This window comes from Quercus robur, chromosome 7 (assembly GCF_932294415.1).
Source record: "Quercus robur chromosome 7, dhQueRobu3.1, whole genome shotgun sequence".
Classification (NCBI taxonomy): domain Eukaryota; kingdom Viridiplantae; phylum Streptophyta; class Magnoliopsida; order Fagales; family Fagaceae; genus Quercus; species Quercus robur.
The window spans coordinates 25747438-25763842 of NC_065540.1; the positions used below are offsets into that span (position 1 = coordinate 25747438).

The 16405-nt window shown below is 34.1% G+C and overlaps 2 protein-coding genes across 2 annotated transcripts; one reads left to right on the forward strand and one right to left on the reverse strand.

The window, feature by feature from the left end:
• Positions 1-485: 485 nt before the first annotated feature.
• LOC126692934 (protein STRUBBELIG-RECEPTOR FAMILY 2) lies at positions 486-7257 on the forward strand. Its single transcript, XM_050388751.1, has 16 exons — positions 486-649; positions 1242-1374; positions 1475-1546; positions 1635-1700; positions 1795-1866; positions 1968-2039; positions 2595-2666; positions 2761-2826; positions 2910-2975; positions 3077-3408; positions 4142-4413; positions 4527-4792; positions 5110-5257; positions 5748-5887; positions 5972-6128; positions 6559-7257. The coding sequence occupies exons 1-16, from the start codon at positions 556-558 to the stop codon at positions 6736-6738; spliced, it is 2208 nt and encodes a 735-aa protein (XP_050244708.1). The 5' UTR covers positions 486-555; the 3' UTR covers positions 6739-7257.
• Positions 7258-8178: 921 nt separating this feature from the next.
• On the reverse strand, positions 8179-13852 carry LOC126692936 (CDK5RAP3-like protein). Its single transcript, XM_050388753.1, has 10 exons — positions 13685-13852; positions 13468-13602; positions 12220-12314; positions 12023-12117; positions 11786-11921; positions 11534-11683; positions 10879-11445; positions 10450-10658; positions 9753-9885; positions 8179-8496 (listed from the first exon to the last, which is right to left on the reverse strand). Exons 1-10 carry the CDS (start codon positions 13743-13745, stop codon positions 8365-8367), a joined length of 1713 nt encoding a protein of 570 aa, XP_050244710.1. The 5' UTR covers positions 13746-13852; the 3' UTR covers positions 8179-8364.
• Between the last annotated feature and the right edge of the window lie 2553 nt (positions 13853-16405).

Genomic DNA, 16405 nt, shown 5'->3' on the forward strand with positions numbered 1-16405 from the left:
TCTGTTCTAAACACAAATCTCTCTCTCTCTCTCTCTCTCTCTCTCTCTCTCACTGAAACACAGAGAATATAGCTTAACAGTTTTCATTTTCTAGAGCTTTTCATTTCTTAACAGCTTTCTTGTTCTAACTAACTTTTTCTTGCGAAATTGATCAAACTTCTGTGACTGTTTCTGGCTGATTTTCAGTGTTCTTTTTGGCTTTGGAGGTCCAAAATTTCACTATTTTTCACGATATATTTCTGAACTTCAATTTACGTTTTTATTCGCTTGGAATTGTGTTCTTGATCGTGTTTTATCAATGTGCACTGGTACTTTTAGCAGTACTCTGCTCTGCTCTGTTTGGACTCTGAGAAAACAGAGGAAAATGACAGAAACTTGTAGTTAAAAACTGTTATGTAGACAAGTTTTTTACAATTACTTAATTGGCCGCCTTGGATTGAAATTTTTTATTTTCTTCGTGTTTTCTATAGACTTGTACTGTTTCACTGAGAACTGTCTCTGTAATTTTCAGGGAAGCACCAAGAATTCCTAGTCTGATTCTCGAGAAAAAGAAATATGGCCAAACAGTATCTATGTTTGTGTCTCGTGGTAGTTGTCTTCTCGGCAACTCTGGCTTCACAAGCTAAGGCATTTACCAATCCACTTGAAGGTAATTCTGTGGATCCCTTTTTTTTTTTTTTCTTTAATTCTCTTTCTTGATTTTCTTGCGTTTTATCTTTCATTGGATTCTTTTATAGGAAAATTGATATAGTTTAGGCATTTTAGTGATAATCTGTGATTAGAATGTTCTTTATTCTCTGTTTGGTTAGTGAGAAATTGGAGGAAAATTTTAATTTTTTTTTAAAAAAAAATCAAAGAGAATTAGTACAACACTCGCGCTTCCATATTGTGAAAGCTTCATTGTCCGTGCTCACAATTTTTGGCGGGAAAATTGAGCCCAAATTTTGGCGGGGTAGGAAATAACTGAATTTTTTGTGGCCCCCAGCTGTAATTGAGCTTTACGATAAATCATGCACAATCCAATTGTGTAGTGGGCTCCACGCGATATGTGAAACAATCTGAAATTCCCATAAACGATAGTGTGGTAGATTGATACCCGGACCTTCGAATTTACGTCATTTTTTTTTTACACTGATTCGATTTATTCTGGGTACTATACTAGTGTTATTGTTGCTTCTCTCTATATTTGTTTTGAGTTCAAATATTGCTGTGCTGTGCTCTCATTTGCTTACATTGTGCAGTCAGTGCTCTTCAAGATCTCTACAGGACCCTGAACAACCCACCAGTACTGAAGGGATGGAGATTGGATGGTGGGGATCCCTGTGAGGAGTCATGGACAGGAGTGTCATGTTCTGATTCATCTATTATACACCTGTAATCCACTTAGCTAACCTATTTTTTTCTACTAACAATGCCACATTTTGCCAAAAAGGCCCAAAATCTTACCCTTCTATGTTCTACAAACTTTATGCAGTAAAATTCAAGGACTAAACCTCACTGGGTGGATTGGAGACCAGCTTAATAACCTGCATCATTTGAAGCACCTGTAACTGAAACTGCCTTGTTATAATTAGCTCTTATTGAAATACTACCTGTACTGTTTATTTAATTCTTTATTCTGGTTTCTTCTTTAGGGATGTCAGCTACAATAACATTCAGGGTGAAATTCCATATAGCTTACCCCCCAATGCCACAAATATGTAAGATGCCTATTTTTTAAATTATTATTCTTATATGCTTAATTTTTTTTTCCTTCAAGTTTTTGGTGATTCTTCTACTTTTTCGTGAATGCAGAAATATGGCATTCAACTATTTGAGCCAAAATATTCCCCACTCTTTACCGATCATGAAATATCTCCGACATCTGTGAGTTACTTATCCCTTCAAGTGCCTATTTACTGAATTGCTTTTGGTTTTTTTTTTTTTTTTGGTTATTCAGTCAGAATCTCTTAATTCTTTTCTTGTAGAAATCTAAGCCACAATTTGTTGTCTGGACCAATTGGCAATGTCTTTACTGGCTTACAGAATCTCAGAGAGATGTATGTGTTCTTCACCTGATCTTTATATTTCCTTTTCCCTGGCGTTTGAAGTGAAAAGAAAGTGATGCAAAGTACAACATTCCATGAACTATTAACAAGTTCTAGTATAACTGAACTTGGGGTGTCTGTTACTAGTTTTTCTTTTGAACAATTCTGAAACTTCTTTCATGGTGCAGCCTCTTAAGTGTCTTATTTATTTATATAGTATCAGGATGGGCAACTGTTTTTTCTTCCCAGGTTAAACTGTCAAATTGATCTTCTTTCTTGTAGTAGTTCATTTGATGAGTTCATCGTGCAATTTAGGTTTAAGCAGAGGGCTAACCTCTTTTTGAATTGATTATTATTCTAAACTTAAGTGTATTAAGCATGTTGTCAATGGACAATATAATCTGATGGACATCCTTAAATTAAATGTTTTGTGTCACTCCTTTAACAGGGAACTCTTTTTGAATTGATTATTATTCTGAACTTTAAGTGTATTAAGCATGTTGTCAATTGATAGTATAATCTGATGGACATCCTTAAATAAAATGTTTTGTGTCACTCCTTTAACAGGGACCTATCACACAATAACTTTACTGGAGATCTACCAAGTTCATTTGGATCTTTGACAAATCTTACTAGATTGTGAGTCCCCACCCCTCGCTCTTGATTTCTGTTCTACCATAAGCACATTGTCTTTCTAGAGTTATTTGTTATTTTGGTTTCCAAAATTATGCAGGTTCTTGCACAATAACAACTTCACCGGATCAGTCACCTACCTGGCTGAGCTTCCACTAACTGACTTGTAGGTTTCTCAATAGCTGTTCTTTGCTGCACTTTGCAACTTATATTGATCCTGATTGCTTGCTTAAACATCTCTTTCGCCAGGAACATTCAAGATAATTCTTTCAGTGGCATTATACCAAAGCATTTTCAGACAATACCAAATTTATGGTAAGTGATCTCATTTTCAATGGGGGTTACCTTTCAATCGCCTGCATTAAGTATGAAATCAAATTATCAATTCATTAATTTTTCATTTTCCCTCTTATTAGGATCGGGGGAAACAGGTTCCACGTAGGGGACAACTCTCCACCCTGGGATTTTCCCCTGGAAACTGTGCCAATTGAGCAAAATATTAGTACCCCTCCTACAACTCAGTCAAGTGCTGTTGAGAACTATCCCCCTCACAAAGAAAGTGGACACAAGAAGAAAAGGCTGGGTCATGGAGGAATCGCTTTTATGGTTGGTGGAGGAATTCTGGTGGCAACATGTGCAGCACTTGCCATTGCAATCAGCATTAACCGATCCCGTGCACAGAAGCATAAGATGTTGGAAAACAGCAATAGATCCCTGTGCTCTCTTCCTGTCAGTACTACAGCCAGAGGTACTCTTATATGCAAGTTTTAAAGATTGGTGCATTGATGAAATGCATCACTGATTTTTATAATTTGACAAGAGGTTCCTACATATAATGACTCAAATATAAGATTGATGTTTGCATAGAATTATCCTCTTCAGTATTAAAATTGAATCTTAACTTACTGTCATAAAATTGTACTCTCCTCCTTGATTATGCAAAGAGGATGCCAAAATTTTATTGCAAGTGAAAGTTCAATGGCCGTACTGGTATATTTCCACTGCAAGTGGCATTCCAAGAATGCTACTCTTCTCTTTCTGCATGTGAATGAGTAGACAATATTCTCTGTATTTTCTTGTCAATTTCCTTTTTCCCTAAGATTTTATAGCATTTGAGTGATGAAAAGAATATTTGTTGAACCCAAGTTTAAACCATATTGTTATAGCCTCCAATTAATATGAATGGAGTTCTTGTTTCATATGTTTATCTACTCAGCATTAAATTTTTATCCATCTTTCATCTGCATAAACTTTCTTAGAAATGGAGTGTGTCCTTGAAACCAAAATTTCAAGTGCTTACAATGTCACTTATGGCAGAAGGCTTATCTGAGACTAATGGCACAAAGACTGGATTTTAATTTGGATGGATTTCAATTCATTTCTTTACAGCAGAGCTTCTTCTTGGGATATCAAGCATGCTTGTCTCATAGATTACTTTGTTAGTGATTTTTTCCCCGTATGTTTTTTGAACTTGATAACAGACTATTCTACTGCACCAGAAGAAAGCCCTCCAATTTTGACCTTGAGAACTCCACCCATTCGTAGTCCAAGGCGGATACCTCCTATTAACCACACCAGAATCGAGAAAACATCTAGAAGAAAAAGTATCTCTAAGAAATGCGGAATCCTAGCACGAACTAAAATTTACACTGTGGCAGAGCTTCAATTAGCTACAAACAGCTTTAGTGAAGGGAACCTTCTTGGAGAGGGATCTCTTGGTTCTGTTTACAAAGCTGAGTTTCCTGATGGCCAAGTACAGCTTACACTTAACCATATATTTCCTCATCTTACAATAATTTTCAAACTTATTATAAGTAGGAGATTATTTGATTGATTGATTTTTTTTTTTTTTTTTTTTTGATTCAGATTTTGGCTGTGAAGAACATCAATATGGTGGCACTTTCTTTCAATGAAGAAGAACAATTTATGGATGTGATTTGGACTGCTTCCCGTTTGAGGCACCCAAATATTGTAACGCTTATTGGCTATTGTACAGAACATGGACATCATCTTCTTGCGTACGAGTATGTTAGAAACTTATCTCTTGATGATGCTCTACACTGTGAAACATACAAGCCTCTGTCATGGTGTCTCCGTCTCCACATTGCTCTAGGTGTTGCTCGGGCTTTGGAGTAAGTGCCTATATTTTTCCCCCAATACATTCATATCTTCCAGTGCTATTCCACAATTATAGATTGGATATTTGGATGTAAAAGACCATTAGGGTAATTGATAAAATCATTTAGTGAAAGCATCCTTTTGTACCAATGCTTTTGTAAGTATGAATTTGGTTCAAAATTGTATATACCTAAAGAATTTTGCTAGGTAAAACAGCGTAGATAACCCCTAAAAAATTACACCTTTCATGTGAGGAAAAAGGAGCAATCCTAATAAAAAGTTTTTCTTCTCTAAATTTTGATTATCTTCATTTTTTAAATGATGCTTTCAGCTATTTGCACTCCACATTCTCGCCTCCTGTTGCTCATAGCAACTTGAAGGCTGCCAACATCTTACTTGATGAAGAACTGACACCTCGTATCTGTGATTGTGGGCTAGCTGTTTTGAGGCCACTAACAAGCAATAAAGTTAAAATTAAGGTAAGTGCTCCCATGAATTAGTTTCATTTTCCAAATGAAAATTATTGCTAAATGTTCTTTGGCCAAATGTTCCTAACATTCTTAACATTTTTCTTTCATCATAAAAAGAGTTGTTTATATGTTAAAATATTTAGGCCACTAATATAACATATCATAAGTCACCCCATTATTGATAATGGCTTATCACTTCTTCAGAAATTTATCAGAAAGCATATGCACACAAGCACATGCACTAGGTTATAAGTTTGTTTCCACAAGTTCCTAAGAGTAAGCCGCTTAAACTTCATTAAAAGCTGAGGCAAAGAGGGCCTAAAAAACAACAATAACAACAAAGCCTTAGTCCCAAATTTTTTGGGGTTGACTATAGATCCTCAACAAAGAGAGCTTAAAACATAGTCTTGAAAAATAAAATTCATTAAGGAACTTTGCTAGATATAAAGATGGCCAAGGAATACACTTACACATTATAATCGCATGTTGATGCAAACAGGCTTCTGAAATTGCTATTGGTGACACTGGCTACATTGCACATGAACATGTCCAACCAGGAATTGATAACACAAAGAGTGACATCTATGCCTTTGGGGTGTTGCTTTTGGAGTTATTAACGGGAAGGAAACCAGTTGATAAGTATGCTTCATGCTCATTTTCTTTATTTCCTAACAAATTCTTGTTGTGTTTCTTTATTATGTCTGTTCTCCTCTTTTAACTCAGTTCAAGATCAAGGGAAGAGCAATCTCTGGTGAAATGGGCTTCATCACGGCTTCATGACAGTGAGAGTTTGGAACGCATGATTGATCCAGGCATCAAACGAACAATATCCCCCAAGGCTCTCTCCCGTTTTGCTGACGTTGTCTCCCTCTGTGTACAGGTATTAGCCCTTATCTTATACATCAAGGATTAATTAGTTGTATTGGGAAGCTACAAGAAAATTGATTCAAACGATCTAGTTAGACATCTTGCTAAAATGAAGCTGAAAATATAGTTTTTAGCTTCATGATTTTATTATGCAAAATAGTTTTATTTTATTGTTTAAACTTCCAAGCAGTGCCTTTTTTAATTCACCAAAATGCTCTGAGACATTGAAATTAGAAGTTTTTTATTCAAGTCTAGTTTCATAATTAACTTATTTTAAATTTGATTATAAAGCTTGATAAAAATCATTTCATTAAGGTTGCTTGTGAACACACATTAACATCTACACACATACACACACACACATATAGGTATATAAATCAGCATTGTCGTGATCATGTTACCCAACTTTTGTGTGTTTGTGCATGTGACCGGGACTGGGACAGCCCGTGAAGGAATTCCGACCTCCAATGTCTGAAATTGTGGAATCACTTACGTCTCTGTTAGAAAAGCTCAGCAAGGCAAAAAGCGGCACAGCAGCCGGTAATGAAGAGGAGGAAAGGTCTTTCATCTCAAGCAATACCCGCTTCATGGGTTCACCTACATTGAGCTATTCATCCCCTTGACCACTGATTACCAGTTCAGAGACTGAATTTACTGTAAGATGCTTCATGACATTGCCATAGTTGCTTTACAGTAACTTGATTGCTCGGCATGTTTTGTAATTTTAGTTCATTGCTCCCATAGTTAGCATCAATGATCTAATATTCATTTGTACAGTTATCATATCATGCAATGGCAGTTTAGATTCTACTGATTCTTGAAATGAGCGATAACGTTTTCTTCCCTGCTCCCTCAACCTTCATTCCCATCCTGCCAAGCTGAGGCCACCGGCACGTTTTACCTAACCTCACTTGAAAAAATCAGTACAAGTAGCTAAACAACTTGTTATACAATACAAAAGAACCTCCGGCAGAATGGTTAGGTAAGACTACGGCAGCTTGGCATACATTCCGTTTACCAATCAAGAAGACGAGTCATGAAAGCACCTATAGCATCCATTGGTAATGTGTCAAAAAGAGAAGTTTTCTATATGAGTAGATGTATTCCTTTAGAAAATAATTCTTCAGCTGATCAACTTGTTGCAGCACAGTGAGAATTTGGATTTTGTGAACTCTCTTCTAACGTATCAAGCAGAAGAATTATTTTGTTCAAGGGTCAGAAATACTTTGTTGTTGAGGGAGATACTGTTTCAAAAAATTGTGTCCGCTGTAATCATATCAATATGTTTACAAAGATGGTCACTGGGAGCAAGTTTCAAAACTTGTTGAACTTGATCAATATGCATCGTGTTTAAGCATCTATTGACACATTTGGAGGTTGCTTAGTTTTTTTTTTTTTTTTTTTTTCCCGCCACCTCCGCGGGTGGGGGGAGGGGGGGGGGGGGGGTGGTGGTGGTGTAAGGCTCTAATTTAGTTTTTGCACTTCAGACATTTGTGGTGGAGGTGACAATTTTGCCCCATCCTACTTGACCCGCCCCTTCCCACTTCACCCCATGCAAGTTTTCCTTGCCCCGCTAAGATGGTGGGGCAGAAATGAGACGAAATTTTAGCCCTGCACCACAGGACGAGGCAGGATGGATTTAGACTTTTTAGACCCACCCCACCCCGCCTCACGTTAATAAGAGTTACAATTATAAATTTTCCATACCTTAAAACTCTACTATTTAAACAAACATATTAATATTAGCTTATTTTATTTTATCTAATGTGACTCTCCACCTCTATTTTGTTGTGTTATACTATGAGATTTTTGTTTTTGTTGTAATATTGTATTGTTAAACACTTTGATAATATTATTTAGTTTTTGCTAAAAATTATTTGGATTTGATGGGATAAATTTAGATGTAATTTCAAGTATATTTTCATTAATGAAACATGTTTTATTAAAAAAAAAAACTGTAATAGTTATGGGGAAAATTAACAAGAAGTAGAGTTCTACGGGGCGAGGCAGGAATGGGAATTAGGATAAGAAAATTTTCCCATAATGCGGGGCGAGAATGGGGCAAAACAAAACCATGTGGGATATTGATAGCTAAGTTGAAATTAAATACTGATAATTTTCTATATCCTTTAAAAAAGAACAGGAAAAGAAGTTAAAATTAAGACTCCGGCTCAAAAGAATGCCATTTGATCCTGCAACCCACTACCTCACTGAATATTTCATTGTTGCCAAAAGCAACTCTTAAGCGTTCAAGCCCCGAGGCCACTTGTCAACAGGGTATTGATCTCGCCAATGATATTAACAGGTCTTCCATCGAACATGGAAGAAAGTGTACTCTCGCAAAGCTTCTTCAACTCCCTGGTTTTTGAAAGAGCTGCTTCCTGAAATGGAAATAGATATACTCACTATTTTGTATTTGATAAATCAGTTACCAGTGACAAAGGGAAGAAAAATAGTGGATTTTTTTTTTTAATTGAACCACATATTATTGTGTACCTTTTTCATCTGTGTGAACTCAAACAAGAACTAATAAAAGTTCTAATAAAGTTGATTTCAGAAGGGGGTTTATAAAGGCAAGGAACATGGTGCAACTACGTAATGAGTGTAAGTGACAAATATATTGCGAGTAATCTTAAAAGGAAATGAATAATGAGAGCATGATAAATTGATAATACATGCCACTTAGCTAGACTCAGTGCAAATGGCTAGTAGTTGCGATTTGCAAGTATTAGAATTATAGATTATAGTTCAGAAATCCAAAAGTTGGACTGCTTAATGACTATTCCTTATATCACTGTATCTTCACATTATATATATATATATATATATATACAATATTTAGAGGAAAAAATGTGGTTTCTATATATGACTGCTTAATATTAAATTTCAGCACAAAGAAAATAGCCTAATGCACATCTATGTAATTTCTAAAATCTTCCTTGCATTACATGTGAAAAGTGTTGTGGACTTCCGAAGAGAAACATGTAGGAGAAAATTAACTGAGGTCTTCATTTTAAAAGGCTTTGCATGGAAACCAGGTTCTCTCTCATTAGTTTTTTTTTTTTTTTTGGATAAGTGACCCGGTTCTCTCATTAGCAAAGATGAATTTCTAGAAAACTTAAACATTCAATTTTGGGTCTACCAAAATGGTTACCAGTTTATGTGCGTTGGGACTTGTGTGGGAGTGGACATGCACGCACACAGAGAAAAAGGTCCTCAAAAGGCCAAGAGTTGGATAAACACTACTGCATCATTTTAGAAAATTTTGGGTGGTTAATATCTTCAAGTAGTAAAATGATTTCACAGAAGTAGATTACGAATTACCAAAAATATAAAACATATTTTTATATGCCAAGAGCCTTGTAACTCAACTTGCACCTCATGGTGTTACCAACATAGACGTCCAAGATTCAATTTCCCTTTCCCCTATTGTAATTATAAAAAATAAAAGTGTATATTTTGATACATTAAGGGAGTAGAAAGTTTTAGCAAATACAAAAGATTTTTTTTTTCTAAAAATAAAATAAGTATAATTTGTGTTCATTTTTATATAGTGATTCATCTTGGAGCATGCTAAAGAAAACACTGGTATAACAGTATAGATAAGCATTATTCATCAAATCAAAATACAACTCACTTGCTTCGGCCAAGAAGAGGATAATGAATTGTGCAGCTCCATGCGTTTGGTAGCCAAGCTCTTCAATCCCTCTTTCAACTTGACTTCATGATGCTTCTTCTCCTCTAATGTGGTCACTAGTCTGTCTAAAAATCTGAAATTCAGGCCAAAACCAGAGTTAATTAGAATTCTAAATTTTCTAACATTTAGATTGAAGCAATGGCTACTACATATACTACAAATATAAAATACCAATACACTAATACAACAAAAGAAGAATGAAACTATTCAAGCAAACTGCAATAGTCCGTCAAACTCAGGGTGGCAACAGATGAACTAGTGACAAAAGAGAAGCAAAAAGTATGTTTTTATAAAAAAAAAAAAAAAAAAAAAAGAGGAACAGGAACAGAGTTCCAAGATATATTCGATATCAAATGATTATGCAATATCTGAGCAAAAAATTACCATTATTGTGCACTAATTAAGAATACAAGATGCTATATCCACATTTCTGTATACAAAAGATGAATTGAAGGTGGAAATTCCAATCAACTTAACTCATTACTTCTGCCTTTTACTGCTTTTCAAACCAAATGTATGAAAGTTTCGTTGGAAACTTAAAAGGGAAAAGAAATGCAGGATAGGGGGGAGGAGGGGGGGAGAAGAAGAGAACGACAGATGTGAAAGGTACAATGCAGTCTAAAATATTGACTAGCACCTTTTAGAGTTGAGGATCAAGATCAAGTCCCTTGTTTTCCTATTAGTCAGCAAGGAAATGACTAAGGAAATGTCAGATAGCATGGTCTCCATGGCATCAGGAGTATACTGCTGCAGCACAAAGGGAGCAACTGCCTGGACTTGATGTTGCAAGGACAAAGTTTCTCCATTCTTCACCTCTGCCAATCGTTGATTTAGAAATGCTTTGACCTGATAACATTATGTCAATACTAAACATCAACCCTTGAACTAAAAATAATTTGCTCATGTTAGAGCAATACCAAACTAATTAGTTCTGTCAATGCTGGATCACAGTTTTTCTACAGAAGAAGTAAAAGACATCCAATGATCTAAATATTGAAAAAACAAAAAAAGGTTTATTGGATTCCCATGAGCCAGTAAGATATAAAACACAATAATTAACACATACCTCATGCAGATCGTCAAGAATCTTATTTCTGTACTCAGTCTCCAAAAGCTTGCTCCTCTCTACATTCATTTCTGGCATTTGAGAAGAAGTATCTGGAACAAATGTCTGTTTGTCCAGACCTACGTTTGACAAACTGATGTCATCAATGACATCAACTTGGGGAGTGTCAACACTAACATCCCAAGATATCTCTGACACAGAAATCTCTGGGTGTAGACCAAGTTCAACTTTATCTAATGAGGTTCGATCAGATCGCACAACTTCAGTTGGTGAAGGGTCCTGTAAGACCTCACTTGCATTAATTATTTCATAAGGACCCAAACCATTGCCATTATCATCTGTTTCTTCCACAGTACCAATATCCCAATCAATCTGAGAACTGTCAACAGAAATATCCCAGTCAATATTATCGGCAGCAACATCCACATCTGCTCTCAGAAGATCTGGCTCATTATAGCTTGATTGAGTATTGACAGAATTATCAATCTCAGAGCCCACAGAAACATGCAAAGACGGGGGATGTTCACGTATGTCTCTCAAGTTAGGTAACACAATCGATAAAGATTTCTGCAAAGACATTACAATCACAATTCATTCAGGGACAATTTACCTAGCAATCATCACAAGACAAATAAAACCCCAATTATTTCCTTACATCCTTTTCTGTGTGAGCATCTCTCACAAAGTTTGAGTAGTACTCCATAGCCTGTGACATAGAATCACTATTTATAACTTCCAAAATCTTGTTGAATGTGCTTGGGAGAGATTTTGCGGTCTCTAAAAGTTCAAGCCTCACATTATTTCCCTGCAAGATTTAACAAATGCCAAGTTTATGCATTGATTGTAAGCAAGAACATACATCAAACCAAGATGCCAAAACATTATTGAAGTGGTCCACTATCATAACCTGCAATCCAAGCTCTTGACAAGCCTCAACATACTTAGCGGCTGATAGAGCTGCATTTCTTTTTATATCAGCTTCCTTGCGCTCTAGCTCTGATAGTTGTTGCTGAATCTTCTGCACCTGTTTTTTCTGATATGGTCTTCATATTTCAAAAGTAAGCGAACCACATAGACATTAAATAAGCTTCTTACAAATTCTCAGCTAACAACCTAGAGAACAACCACAAGAGAGCACACTTACATTTCATAGTTTACATTTTGAACCATAATTTGAGCAGCCTCACCAAGGTAAATATGATCCTTTTCAAAAGAACGCACAATTGCCTCCCAAGCACCCTAGAAAATTCTAAGATATATTAAACTATCTTATGAAGAGTTTAAACAGAGAGAGAGAGAGAGAGAGAGAGAGAGAGAGAGAGAGAGAGAAGAATGTCTTACAGCAGCACCTGACAGCCGGCCAAATATATTCCGGCTTTCTGGAGTTGACTTTAGAAGAGTTTCATATATTCGTTTGGACTCTAAGTAATCAATCCCTGGAAACAATATCTTAATTATCATACCACCACCAAATGGTCATATTAACCAACTCATCACTTTAGCGCCTAATCCCTTACACTTTTAATGGATATTTATATAATAAAAAATAAAAATCTCACAAGTGAAGTGCTTTAATTTTTGAAATCTTAACACCTCCACAACTCCACATTGCAGATATATCTCAAGATAACACTAGTATTAGGATTACTACTTAATACTTCATCAAGATCCAAATTATACACTCCGAATCTTTGTTCTTTGATACATTGTATGATGATTTAAATCATAAATAAGTACTAGCAATAACAAACAAATAAAGTGAAGAAAAGTAGTTATTTAAAAAAATATGAAGTATCACTATCTTGATGACCATATCTATAAGATGATGGTTTGGCGTTTAGATTGTTATCTAAAACCTAGAATATATCTTACACAAAAATTTAAACTACTTTGATTTCTTTTCTTCTCAAATATTACTTTCAACTTATAGAGCCTTTGACTTGTGCCACATTGCACTTATCCACTTGTTCTCATTATAGGTTTTTTTCCAATCTAAGACTTAACAAAAGAATATCAGCTAATTTAAGTAAAAGAACCTACAAAAATGGACCATAATTGTCTTTCAAATACCCGAAATAGTCTACTTAATAGGTCTACTCAACCAAGCAATGGCTGTTCGATACACAAATCAATTGGGTTCCGAACATATTTAGCCTCATCATCAAAACATTTTATACTTTTTTGAAAATTTATTGGGTTTCTACCGGCCTAATTTAAGATTTTTTTTTTTTCTTTAAATTTCCTTTGTAGGAGTTGTAAGTCACATTATGAAATATGAATCATACCCTTTCTAATCACACAAGCTTTGCTAATGCCAGCATTTGCTAATGTTTCAATTTTCAACCTATTCTAGTACCTAGACACAACCAAAATAAAACACAAAATTCATTTTTTTTTCCCACAACCAAACAGAACCAAGTAAAATAGGTCATTCCCCACAACACAAGCTTTTTATCATTAAGTAATTGCAAAAGTGAACCAAAAACAACATAAAAATCCAAGACAGTGTAGCAACATTTTCCAAATATTTATATACCAAAATCACACATAAAAAGTCGATAAATGTTTAGACAAGAAATGGAAACACACCCTCAGGGTCTAGGGTTTGGAAATAGGGATCGATATCCTTAGGGAGCGAAGAAAAATCCTTGGAAATCCGAGCTCTGATCGCCGCCAACTTTTTTCGCCAATCCGAAGGGATTCGTTTCCGATCAATCAACCATTCTTGAATTCAAAAAAAAAAAAAAATGAACGAAATTGCGTGAATTCAAGGAAAGAATTGAAGGTGTGGGTATAGATAGTTTACCTCCGAGACGAGAGAATGTGATGTCAATGGGAAGGTTTCGAATGTCATCGCCACTCTGCATTTTATTTTCCTATCTGGGTTTTGAGAGAATTGTCTGTCAGACCCAAATTTCAGTTTCTGCTTCTTCAGCTGTGTGTGTGTGTGTGTGTTACGGGTACCGTTAACAACAAACAGCCCGGCTTGTTTCCATAAAAATAAAAATAAAAATCTTGTCAGTCTTACACTTTTTAGTTTAATAAACTAGTCAAACCCAAATCCAAAATAAATAAATAAATTATAAATTACATCCTTAAGTTGGGGGTGTATAAAATTTACACAATGAAATTTTAAAATTTAAAATTTACCCCTTGAAATTTGGAAGTGTTTAGATTTTACATTAATATTTCAGAATTTAGATTTTAAGGATGTAAAATTTAAATACTTCCAAACTTTAGAGAGTAAAATCCATTTACTCCTAAAATTTAAGACTAAAATCCAAATTTTGAAATGTTAGAGCATAAAATCTAAATACCTCCAAACTTCAAGTTATAACCTAAATTCTGAAGTTTTATGATGTGAAATCCAAATACTTCCAAACTTTAGGGGTGTAATTTATAATTTATCCAAAAACAAAAAAAGTTTATAAATAGGCTTCTGAATGTTAAGGCTCGATACAAACCAATGTGTGCTTGTTTATGGGCTCTGTAATAAACTTGATATGAGTCTAACAACTAAAACCTAATCTTACAAAGATTGTTGTGACTACTCGTCACCAAATAAACTTGATGTTATGCTTCATAATGTACTTGTGTTAAATCTTCTGTTTGTTTCAACTTTAAAATTTTCTAGAAAATGAGTTATTTTCTAATATTTGATAGCAATCTTAAATGTGTATGAATAACTTGCCATGAGATAGAGTTTTCTTCCAAAAAATTTAGCGGAAAACAATTTTTAATAAATAAACCATACTTTTTATGTTGACCAAAAGTAATTTTTCTTTAATTCATTTTTTCTAATGCTAACAACCACTAAAAAACGCAAAAATCTATCTTCACATAAGGATTCCACCAAAAAAAAAAAAAACAAAAACAAAGAGCTCGATATTGAGCTTAAGCTCAGCTTGATTAAATGAATCAAGTCGAGCGCAAGCTTTTAAAATTTTTGACAAGCTCAAATTTGAATATCATTTATAGGCTTAGTTCGAGAAAAAATAACTTTAAAAAAAAAAAAAAAAAAAAAAATCTTAAGGGTTCGTTTGGTTGGGGGAGTAGAAAAGTAGAAAGATAGAAGAGATTTTAATTTCCCTTTTTTGTGTTTGGTTGGAGGAGTAAAAAAGTGAATGGATGAAAAACTTTTTTCTTTTGTTAAAAAGAAAAATGGGAGGATAGAAAATGTAGTTTGTATAAATTTACAATCTTTCTCTATTAGATAAAACAAAAAATAACACTTTTTAAAAATTTTATTAAGAATATCTACACGAATGGACACTTCAATAAAGTAAAAATAAAAAATAATAATAATAAATTCAAGAACCTAAATTTTTTTTTATAAAACCAAAAAAAAAAAAAAAAAAACCAAAATTGAGGAGGAAAAAAAGAAGAAGAAGAAACGAATAACCCCTAAAAAAACAATAATAATAATAATAAAAAAACCAAAACTGATGAAAAAAAAGAAGAAGAAGAAATGAATAGCACTTCCGCTCTGTTTGTTTCGCTGAAAAATCTTCTGTAAAAATAGTTTTCTACATTTTCTAGTATTTAGTACTTCCTTTAATTAACGGAAAACCCTAATAAAAATATGACTTATTTTCTATAAGTTGTTTTCAAAAAATAATTCTTGGAAAACAATTTCTCTCTCATTTTTTTCTCTATTTCGTTTACTTTTTCTCTTCTCACATCCTCACTGTCACTAACTCTAGTCTCTCCTCTTCCATAGATCTCTCACTCTTTCTATTTGTCTCTCTTCTCTCTTTTCTCCATGTTTCTCTTCCCCTTTATAACACAGTTCTTTGATTTGATTTTTTTCCCCCTCACTAATTGATCAATAACTCTGACTTGCAAAGGAGAACAGATTTGCAGCGATAATTATTTCATTCCTCTCTACCAAAATTTCAATTCTTTATTTTGAATATTAAGTTTGATTTTCTTTTTTCTCTAAGAAATTTTCGATTTGATGGATTCCAGACAGAAGTTACTTCTTCTTTGCGCATAAAAGTTCAAAAAAGAAAAAAAGAAAGAAAAAAGAATGAATGAATGAAGTAAAAGACGAAAATTTTAAACATAGTGCCTATATGGCTCTAAATTGCTTTTACATAGGACAATCTTTACAGTAAATTAATAATATTTCTATATAATGAATGATAATTGTTTAGGAGAATTGCATTTGTTGGTAGATACATTATGCAGATACTGTGAAGTGATGATATATTATACAGATACATTATGTAAATACATAATTTGGAGTAATATTGAAGACTTGTAGTTGACCATAGTAAACAATTAGTGTACTAGCAAAAAGAGTAGACAATTAAAAGTTTATGTTATTTGTATTTATTGAAGATATATTTCCCTGTCAATTTTATATATATAGACAAATGGTTGATATAAATATAAATATAAATATATATATATATACATTTATGTACGTATGTAGGCACATATGTATATATGTATGTACGTACGTATGCACGTTACTGTCCATATATATGAGCAGTATGAGTGGTAGAGATCATGAAGATTTGAC

Bases quoted from the DNA above. Each gene is read 5' to 3' on its own strand.
- LOC126692934 (XM_050388751.1), top strand. From the start codon at position 556: ATGGCCAAACAGTATCTATGTTTGTGTCTCGTGGTAGTTGTCTTCTCG. The intron at 650-1,241 runs GTAATTCTGTGG...TACATTGTGCAG, and splicing joins ATTTACCAATCCACTTGAAG to TCAGTGCTCTTCAAGATCTC. The intron at 2,667-2,760 runs GTGAGTCCCCAC...AAAATTATGCAG, and splicing joins TTGACAAATCTTACTAGATT to GTTCTTGCACAATAACAACT.
- LOC126692936 (XM_050388753.1), bottom strand. From the start codon at position 13,745: ATGCAGAGTGGCGATGACATTCGAAACCTTCCCATTGACATCACATTC. The intron at 11,446-11,533 runs GTAAGGAAATAA...ATGTCTTTGCAG, and splicing joins ATGCTCACACAGAAAAGGAT to AAATCTTTATCGATTGTGTT. The intron at 8,497-9,752 runs GTGAGTTGTATT...TTTCCATTTCAG, and splicing joins CCTCTTCTTGGCCGAAGCAA to GAAGCAGCTCTTTCAAAAAC.